The sequence below is a fragment of the Protobothrops mucrosquamatus genome, unplaced genomic scaffold (assembly GCF_001527695.2).
Source record: "Protobothrops mucrosquamatus isolate PMUCROS unplaced genomic scaffold, P.Mucros_1.0 scaffold1414, whole genome shotgun sequence".
Taxonomy (NCBI): Eukaryota; Metazoa; Chordata; class Lepidosauria; order Squamata; family Viperidae; genus Protobothrops; species Protobothrops mucrosquamatus.
The window spans coordinates 7497-18549 of record NW_015387599.1 but is presented as its reverse complement, the minus strand read 5'-3'; the positions used below and the strand labels follow the sequence as shown (position 1 = coordinate 18549).

Below are 11053 nucleotides of genomic sequence, written 5' to 3'. Positions count from 1 at the left end.
AAGATTTTAAGCATAACTTTACTAGCATGTGAAATGAGTGCAATGGTGCGATAGTTTGAACATTCTTTGGCATTGCCTTTCTTTGGAATTGGAATGTAAACTGACCTTTTCCAATCCTGTGGCCACTGTTGAGTTTTCCAAATTTGCTGGCAAATTGAGTGTAGCACTTTTACTGCATCATCTTTTAAGATTTTGAATAACTCAGCTGGAATACTGTCACCTCCACTAGCTTTGTTGTTGCTCAGATTTCCTAAGGCCCGTAAGAAATGTAGGTTCAGTCTAAGTATAGATTATCATAGATCATCATAGTTTTCTTTGCAACAATCATAATTTTCTGCTGCAATCTTACAACAGAAGTGTTTTTTCTCATAATCTCAGATGCAATGGAAGTTATTTCCCGTTCCATTCTTGCTTGGAGGGGAACCAGATTAAATAGGGTGCAAAGAGAGCTTTGCCCAGACATTTGAAGTCAGAATCCTGCCCTCCCCAGGCTGCCTCCGGTTCCAGGTTAGAAGTCAAGGCCGTGAATGGGATTCCAGACTGGAGGGGTCATGCTTGCAAGGGCATTGCCATACCCCACACTTCTGCAAAATCTCAGTTTAGATGATATTGCAAGAAGGACACAGGGAGGGGAGATAGAACTAGGCCGGCAAAGCCTCATTCCTTCGAATCTAGAAACTAGATGGGGGCAGCCAGTTTCTTCCCCCTCTAGTAATTTGGAAAAGGAGTGAGTGCTTTTGGCAAGCAAGGGGAGCAGGGCAGTGGCATGTCAAGCTCTCTAGCTCTGTGGCGGCGCAATTTGTCAATCCGGGCGGGTTTGGCATTCTAGCAAGTGGCGGAGCAAGGCCACTTGTGAAAGAGGCTGGGGCTTGGCGCTTCTCTGCCTGGCTGGACAAGGGCTCCGGCATCCAAGGTTGTGCAGGAGGCGAGCGTGGGTAGTTTGGGACTCAGATGTGGCACCAAAGTAGCATGTTGCAGCATCTCTGCGGTTATTCGCAAATCATCGCTGTGATGTTGCAAGATATGTAACTTACCTGGTCGTAAGTACTTTTGGTGGGGAATCTTAACTTTGAACATTCGTTAAGTGAACATTCATAACTTGAGGACTACCTGTATTAATATATTATTATAACAGGCAATTATCACAATATCTGATATATAGAGGTATTTTGCTTGTGGACATGGACATTCCATTGAATCATTATGGGTAATGACTAATTGCTTCTAGTTTCTCCTACTTCTAAAATATATAAATAAACAAACCTAAATTAGGTTACAGAGTGAAAAATCTCAGTTCTATTTTTAGCATTTAACCTTATTCGACTTTCATTTCACTTTGTTAAACAATATCAAGAATGAAAACAACATTTTCCTTATATTTTTTAAAACAGCATCAAATTAAACAGAAACAGCATGTGTGTATATTATGATAACAGTTCAGAGGCTGGCAAAACCATTGTGTGCAGTAGTTTTGCCAGCTGCTCTGTGTTTGATATGCAAAATGGACTTTGCAATGTTTCCATTTTCTTGTTTCTGCCATCTGTAGAGAATTGAAGAAAAGAGTAACTTGATCTTCCCAATCAGGAAAAAAACTCACAAGAAGGACATCAAAATGTTCCTCTGTAGAATGCAATGCTTCCTTGTTTGAGATTCAGGCTACTTTGATCCTTCTATTTTTGTTTTCAAGTTTCTGCCTGACAGCATTCTTTGTCTATGAAGTATACCTAGTCCTCCTCACTTGAGTGTCTCTCTTTTACTGCCCATCTGAAATCATATTTATATTTCTATAAACCTTGAGTTCCTAATATCTTTTGTGTTTGTGTATGCTCAAAGAATGACTTTTCAGCTCTATGAGTAATGACACTAGCAACAAGAATAGCAGAAGCAAACATAGACTAGAAGAATTAGAATAGATCTTTAAATGGTTTTGTGTTTTCATAAATCATTTTTTTGTGACTATAGGTAGTTCCAGATAGTGTCACACATGTAGTAGACGACCTATGCTGATCCATTAATAAAAATCTGGATTCTAAAATCTAGGTTAATCTTTGAGTTGGCATAGGTGTATTTATGAATGAAAATACAAGTGAGAGGCTGAGGCTGAATTTTTTGTTTGGAAAGAATTGTTGTCCCTTATCTCCTGAAAAAGCTACTGTGATTCAGAATATCCTCGGAGTAGGAAAGAGGGAGTAGTAGTGAATAATTTTGCCCATTTCCTGACAGAATAGGACATTCATAATATGACTGACTATATGCATTCTGGCAGCCATTTTAGAGACTATCTGTGTCATGTTTATAATCTTCCAAATGTGCCCAATAGCTTAGAGGATGAAGTAACATTCTTTTATCTTGAATGTGATTAAAGGAATCATTTGCCTTTGGCAGGGTTTTTTTTCATTGGACTTATTTCTGATAGAATTAGGAAGAAGGAGAAAAATCATTTGAGGGAAAACTGGCAGTAATAAAATGGCATAGTGAGAAAGAATGAGCACATACCTCTTACTTACACAATAAACTTACTTAACTGTACTCTTGTAATATTCATTCATTGTTGGATTTATATCTAGAAGGTCAAAAAGACAGATGGATAAGACAAGCACTCACTCCTCCATTTTTTTTCCTGACATCCTCATGAGTTAGATTGGGCTAAGAAATAATAATTGCCTTAAACTCACTTAGCCAAAGAGTCAAGTTAGATCAGAATAAGTAGATAGCTTGTACACCATTCCCTTCTCTTTTTGTTAATAGCCTTATCTTCCACAAATTCCTCTATTCATTTTTCAAAATGGTCCATGTTTGTGGCTATCATAGTATTCTGTGATATGAATGCTATAAATTAATTATATAGTCCCCCTGTCTTTGTTGTGACTTGATCCCATAACAATACAGCCCTTTCTTTATTTGCACCTAATTACAACTAAGACAAGTCCTGATAGTATCTTGTTTGGATGTTTCTCCCTGAGGTTGCTTTCACCTTGTTTTCAACCCTTATTTGACCAAAATTAAAGTTATCCTCAGCTGTTCTACTATTAATGTTTTCTATCTTAAAGAGTGAATAACTGTAGCAATTTTGCATATGTACAATTCATTGTTCCCACTATTTTGTTTGGTGTGGGATCAGCCTAGCATTTATTAGCCACTTCAGGTTTGTGCTGGTATGAACCTGTTTGTCCAGTTCTCAGGCACCGTCCTTCAGGTCTAGTCTACTTTGTGAAGCAGGAAAGTTCATTTAACAAACTAATCTCTCAATCGGCACACATAGCATCTGCCTAAATAGGAAGCTGTGCAGTAAGGTAGAAAAAAAGTNCATACCCACACAAGAGGTAACTTGTACATCCTCAACTTTGCCTGTCATTGGCTGTTCAGTCTGTCATTTACTTGGACTGTAGGAAATCATGTCCAGACCTTGGGCTGTCTCAGAGATCTGACAGGGAGAGTCTCTTCTCTCCATCTGCCACATTCTGAGCCCAGACAGCTGAAGGCTCAGCATAGGTGTCATGTGAAGATAAATGATTTCCTACAGTTAAAATCCCAGATTTTGCCATCTGTCAAGATCATTGACAGTCACAGTAGTGCTGTGATTGGTAGATAGTTTTCCTACCAGATGGTGATGTTAGAAGCTGGGAGGAGGGAGCAGGACATTCTTCTCTGCACAGGAAATGAGGACACTATTCTCCAGTTACTTGCCAGAACAAAATCTATTAGAATTGGCAGTAGGAACAATGCTGGTTAAGATCTCTGCTGATTCCTCATAGCAGAAAAGTATTTAACTGAGCTATGGGGGGAGACCCTACACCTTTTTTTCAACTATACTTTTACTTTGCTGATGCAACTACCATATTTTCCCAAAAATAAGACCTGGTCTTATATTTTTTTTGCCTCCAAAAGAGGCACTGGGTCTTATTTTTTTGGGGTGTCTTATCTTAGGACCACCAGAGCCAGACCTCCCACATACCGACACCTGTCGTGCCACTGCTTGACTTCTTCAGCAGCCGCTTGCCACCACTTGCGGCTGGACGCCATGTGGCGCATAGGACCATTGCCACTCTAAGGGGTAAGGGGGGGTGAAGCTTACCTTACCGGTAGGACCGCCATAGCCAAGCCTCCCACGCCCCTACACATGGTGCTTTGGACCATTTCCGCCACTCGGCCTATGGTGTCCTGCCATGAGGCGTCCTGCCACAAGCGATGGCAATGGCTCGAAGAGCCGCTCGGCTTCTTGTTGTAAGTGCCGGAAATAGCCCGAAGCACCATGCAGCATCCTGCCGGAGCGATGGCAGTGGCCCGAAGAGCCGCTTGGCTGAGCGGTGGAAACGGCCTGAAGCACCAAGTGTCGGGGCATGGGAGGCCTGGCTGTGGCAGTCATACCAGTAAAGTAAGCTTCACCCTCCCACCTTGCCTCCAAACTAGGGCTTACTTTTGGGGGAGGCTTATATTAGGCCCACCCCCGAAAATCAAGCTGGGGCTTACTTTATAGGGGGGCTTACTTTCAGGGAAACACAGTAAATTTACAAATTGTTTACAAGATCAGTTCAGAGAGTGGTTTTGCCCTGCAAAGCTTTTACTAGGAATGACTAGCCAGTGTAACGTAGTGTTCAAGTTCAAACAATCAAATAAACTTTCAGGCATGTCAGTTGCACTGTTGACTCCAGAACCAAGGAATAGGACTAGGGAGTAGAGCTTTAGTTCCATCCTCAAGGATGAAAGCTTATTGTGGGTGACTTGGGGTCTTTTACTCATTTATCTTCTCACATTCACTGAAGATTATGGAGAAACACTAGAGAAGGAATGTAACTTTGATTACCCTGTACTCATGGATGAACAGTGGCAGATCAATGTAGTCATGAGGATGATACAGACACAAGAGGCTGTATAAATTACATTTAAAATGGAATCTTTATTCCACTCAAAGATTTTTGTGGGCTAGATATTTTAGGGCACTTATTTGAGTGTAAACTTCATTGAATACTGAAGCTCTTATATCTCCAAAACCATGTCTAGATAGGTAAATACTACTGGGATTGTTTGGAAGCTATATAACAATGCAATCCTATCCATGCCTCTTATCTACAACTAAGGTAGATAGGTTTTGCATTCTAAGACTAACTTCTGGATATTTTGTCTAAAAGCTGTTGAACTGAGGCAAAGAAAGAATCCGAGCTGTACTGAAGTTGAAGAAAAAACTCTCAAAGAAAACAACGACAAAGACAAACAACCCAAACGATCCCTAAAATGTGAGTTACATTATTTTTCTGTCAGTGTTTCAATTCCATATATATATTTGTTTTTGAGGAATTAAATTTAGAAATATATTTCTATGTAGAATGGATAAGAAATCTTTATTCTGGAAAAATATTTGAGCTAAAATATACCATATATTTATTCCACTTTGTACACAAGCCTGTGGAAAGTGATCAGTCTTCAAAACCAAAAGCAGCTATGAGGTTATGAATCTATATTTTACAGTCAACACAGAATGATTTCTAACCTTTTGGGCAAATAAATTTTCTAAACAAATCCACCAAGAAGCACCACAAAAGAGGAAAGATCACATGCCTTGCCTCTGGCAGCCTTACAGGAATGGAGTTCCTGCTCTCTTGTGTTAATATCATAATAGCTGAACTGCTCTATGTATAGGAATTCAAAAGTGTTTTTCTCCTTTTTTTTAAAAATAGCAATCTCTACTGTTGAAATACAGATGGTCCTCACTTAATGATGTAAATTTGGACTGGCATTCTCATTGTTAAGTGATGTAGTCGTAAAGCGTGACATCTCATGACTGGGCTGCTTAGGGACACAGTTCTGGAAGTCCCCAGTTTCCATTGTTAAGCAAATTATTAAGCAAGTGTCATTAAGTACATACTTCATGTGACTGCAACTTTCAACTTCCTGCTGGCTTCCCCATTGATTTTGCTTGTGGGAAGCTGGCAGGGAAAGTTGGAAATCACAATCATGTGACCGTAAGATACTACAATGTTCAGAAATCCAGGTCAGTTGCTGAATGTAAGAATCATGATCATGTGAACACAGGGGCACTTTGGTGGCTGGAACTTCAAGGACCAAGTTTTAAGTGCCATCACAAATTTGAATGGCCATAGAATGTAATATCTGTAGTCAGTTTATGGTCTGGAACAGATAACAATACTTAGTCTTCTTCTCAAAATCAAGTCCCTTTGGTACTCTTGTTTTCTTCTGATGCTAGAACTTCATTATACTCATTGGGATGTAATCTGTAAATTTGCCCCCAGTGTTTGTTTGGTACAGGCTGTTGAGAACATCTGAATCTATTTTATTTACCTGACACAGCTTAAATGTGAATTAAAAAATCTTTAAAAAAAACAAACACAAGAGGTCTAAATTGATTGATATGCTATGCACAAATGCCCAACAATTTAGGTTAAATATAGATCATTTAAACAAAGACAGCTGTGGGTATATAACAAGTTACTGCTATGTAAAATGCAAGCAAGCTGCATGTTTGATATTTTAGTAAGATATAAAAGAAGATTAAACTTTTTCAGATGTCTACTTTTAAGGAATGATTTCCATATGCCCTAGGTTTGTTTATTTCACCATTCAGGCAAACAAACTATCCTGTTTGATTTTGAGACAACTCAACAGATACCAAAATAGGCTAACAAAACCTGATTTACCCAATTGTATATTATTTGATGTCTGTAACATCAAATTATAATCTGTGAGTGTATGGAGCAAACTCTAAATATTTTGCTTAAGTACTTATAAGATTTATGTAATTCCCAAAGGATTCTAATGGTATATAAAATACAATATGCAATAGCAGCATTATAATACAAAGCCGTATTAGTGCTGATGTCTTTATAGAATCTTTTTCTGAGGACCTTCTGAAAAAGTGATGTTTTTACTATCTTTCAGATGACTATAGGAGTGGGAGCCATACTCATCTCAAGGGTCAAGGTGTTCCATGGGAGGGACCTTATACATAGAATGCCTGCAATTGAGATCCCTAATATTGCATCTCATGATGGGAGGGATCTTTAGTAGACACTCTCTGATCATCCAGCTCTCTAGGTTGGGTGGACAGAATTTATCTTGGAAAGGCAGATTCCAGGACCTGAACCATCTAAGGCTTTATAGGTAACAACCAACACCTTGAATTGCACTTGGAAACATTAGGAGCCATGCAGGTCCTGCAGTAGTGGTATAACCTGGCAATACGTAGCTATCCAGTAAGAGTATGGCCTGCTGCATTTTGGATCAGTTGAAGTTTTCAGATGGTCTTCAAAGGGAATCCCACATGGAGCAAATTATAATAATATAATATAATAATTCAATTGCTAGATGAGAAGAGCACAAGTGACTGTTCTCAGTACATCCTGTTTCTAGCAAAATTACAACTGGCATTCTGACCAATATTAGGCCAAAGGTCTCCTGGCCACAACTTTCATCTGTTCTACTTGTATCCCAACTGTTCCCAGGCAAGCAGAGACTCAAAATTATTATTATCCTGGAATAATTAGGCACTCCATCTTGCCTGGATTGTGTCTGAGATCCTTGCCAGTCTATGAGTCAGATGAAATCAAGAAATAGATTTCACAGAAGACTAAAAACTACTTTTATTTAGATTGGCTATGGTAACATACTCTTGCAAACAATGTTTCCTTTCTGATGCTTTGATAATGGATCTTCCCTTTCTCCATCAAATCATCCTCTTTGTTCTCTACATCAGGTCAGGACTTCTACCACATCCTCCATTCCTGTGTCTACAGAGCTTGGTGTTGCATATTCTGGTGTTTTGTACTTATGAACTGGTTGGACATTAGCCCTCTGCTGCCACCTGCTTATTGCGTTGCAGAGGCTCTTGACAAACATTGGGCATTTGACTTGATATGAAAACATAGATTTTATTTGATGTTTATCATATTTCTTTTCAGATGTCTTAATTCCACATTTTACAAAGCTTTTCTTTGGCTGCATTACAGCAATCATAAGTGGAATGATGTATGCCATATACCTTTCAACATACCATGAACGCAAATTCTGGTTTTCTGGTAGGCCGGTAAGGAATCTCAAACAATAAAGTCTGTTATTTTATACAACCACAAGGTTGGCTTATGTATAAACAGATGTGGCAGTTCCTATAATGTCTAGGATATCTGACACAGAATACTTAACCTAGCCATTGGTTTGTGGACAATGAGGGACCTAATCCAAAGCATATGATAGTCATGATTGCCTATCCCCAGTCTAGAGTCAAGATAGAATGATAAGCTGCATAAAGTAGGTTTCTTAGTTTTTCTTATCTAAGCCTTAATTGTTTTTCTTTGAAAAGGTTAACATTTCCTTTCACCTCAGTTGACAATGAATTTATAGCTTCTATCCTGTGTTCTTGGCATTCTCTTATTGAAGCATGCATGGGTGCACCACACGTACAAAAAACAGATTCCCATTTTCAGCCTGTAAAGTATACTTCGGAGCCTGTTGAGTTTCCTGTGAACCATTAAGGAAAAACCAGAGCTGTCTCAATACAGACCCACTAATATCACAGAAAGCTGAGGCCATAGCTCAAGAGAGCTTTGGTCAGCCTATAAAAGGATCCCGTTTGGGGACTGAAATCTCATTTTTTAAGCATCTGAAGCAAAGTTGGAAAAGATCTTCTTAAAGCTCTTTAGAGCTTCTTCGAGTCTGAGTTACTTGATAGGCCAAATGAAAACGGGCAATGTATCTTTGATATCATACGAACATTCACATCATTATTGTAAGTTAGCTGTTATGTTCTTACGAAACTGTAGCTGTAGCCCTGAGCTATCTAGCTTTCATAAATGGAAATTGCGGATTCATATTTTCCCATGATTTGTTATAAATATAATCCATCTACAGTATCAAAGAGGAATAGGTCATTTGTGGGTGGATGGGTAACAACTTTTTAAAAAATAAAATATGATGCTCAAAGACCATCCTCTTTCAATAGCATCATGAGAGTGGGTGAAATTTGCTTTGGGGGACTATTTTGTCTGCTGAGTTAGTTGATTCTTCAAAAAAAAAAAGATAACCCAGTCTGATGGTCTCTTTTTTAATTGTCTATTTGAAAATTTGGGGGAAATTTGTGAATTGGTAGATTGTAGAATTTTGATAGCATATTCTTTGTGTCCTGAGAAAGGGATTTGGGAAGTCATGTTATTCCCAGCTTACTCATTCTTGTACTTCTTTTTTCCTCTAGGAACTTGAACGAGAAATCACATTTCAAGGTGACAGTGCCATTTACTATTCATTTTACAAAGAACTGTTAAAAGCCTCCTCTTTTAAAAAAGGTAAGGCAAATACATTTGCTAAATAGTAACTTAACAGAAATCAAGACTACAATATGCACCATCTTCTTATTGCAAATGTTCAGGCTATATGGAAACTTGGGACAGATTGAAAGTTTATGTGACTCCAAATTTACGTATGTACTTCAGTTCAATCAGGGTTGACAAAGCTTTTATCTACCTATTTTATCTCTTCCCTAGGATCTCATTTGTAATCTTATTATTCCAGTTATTTATGAAAACCTAGCCCATGGATTAGGTTTAGACTAAAGAGAGATGTGACTCTAATCTGGATGATGATCTGAAGCTCATATGAATCACTATGAGGTGATACACATGAGCTCATAAAGGAAGAAAAGAAAAAGAAAAAAGTTCATAGACAATTAGGGAGACTTAAGATTTACTAAAAGCATTGAAATTTAAAAACGTAAGTTTTACTTATGAGATTTCCATATCCCTTTTCTCCAGGAGGTCAGCACAACCTACATAGCATTCCTGCCTCCAATTATAGTCAAACAACAACTCTACAAGGTAGCTGGGCTGATTCAAAAGCATCCAATACGTTTCCCATGGCTGATATTGATCTGACCCGTAGTCTCCCCGGTCCTAGTCCAGTATCCTAATCACTCTATCACATTGGCTCCCAGTAGAGTATATCTTTACATTGTACTACTTTCTGTAGTCTAGTGCCAGATCTGATATTGAACATTAAGTAAAGAGCTAGATTTCAGGGCAGACATAATTAAATTTGTCCCCTGGAGTGGTGGGCCTATGGATATAACTTTCTGTCAAATTGCCATGATCATGGGGTGCAGTCATCAAATTTTAATCTGGTTGGATACTTTCAGAAACAAGCAAGAATAAATTATTTCCAGATAATCAAATGTCTTTTATATTCTTCCTATTTTTATGAAATGGCATCTAGGAGCTTTCTATAGTGGATGATGATGATAATGATAATGATCAAGTAGCCTTTTCAGGGTAGCACAGGCAAATATGGTAGGAGCATAAGACAAACTTGTGGGACAGCTTATCTCCAATAGTTTCTGCCCATCTCAACAGATCTAACAGAGTGGGCATGCTTTGAGCTCCCTGTATGAAACCATGTTAGCTTATTTGATCTGTTGGAGCATCTCTCCAATCAAACATTGTTTTCTCCCGGGTCCTGATGGCCACGACCCTGTTGATTTTCCATTGGCTGTTCTATGCTGAGAGGTTCTTAAGAGTGTCCACAATGCCTCTGTACTATGCTGTTGGCTGCCTTATTTGTTGGTTGGTTGGTTGGTTTATTTAATATTATCATTGGTGTTAGCCAACTCGAGTCATTTGTTGAGATGACAAATTGGAGAGAGCCAGATATGTCTTTTAAATATAAATAAATAAATACTGTAATATGGACAACTGGGTTATTTGTTATATTGGATACAACTATTTGTATAATAATAGAAAAAAAATCTCCTTGCCTCTTTCATTGGCAGGCATTCATCAACTTATTCATGACAACAGGACCCTGTCACTAAAAACAATGAATACTGTACGACAGATGACTTTGTACCCGGAATTGATCGCCAGCGTTTTATATCAGGCATCCGGCAGTGAAGTATGTACCTTTTCCTTTTTATCATCTTGTGTGATGGAACCAGAAAGGTCCTCTGCCTAAAAGAAACAGGCTTGCTTTGTTTCAGACTATTATTTGAATGCCTGGAGGCCAGGTGAAAACAATATGAGCTATTAAGAGGCCACCTTACTTTGCTTAGAAAAAATGC

The 11053-nt window shown here is 38.5% G+C and overlaps 1 protein-coding gene across 1 annotated transcript; it reads left to right on the top strand.

Moving 5' to 3' along the window:
* Nucleotides 1–5197: 5197 nt before the first annotated feature.
* Nucleotides 5198–10887, top strand: LOC107292742 (probable C-mannosyltransferase DPY19L4; the record flags this gene model as incomplete). Its single annotated transcript, XM_029285210.1, has 4 exons — nt 5198–5234; nt 7914–8038; nt 9200–9290; nt 10766–10887. Coding segments are annotated over exons 2-4 (276 nt in total), but the record flags the coding sequence as incomplete, so codon positions are not given.
* Between the last annotated feature and the right edge of the window lie 166 nt (nt 10888–11053).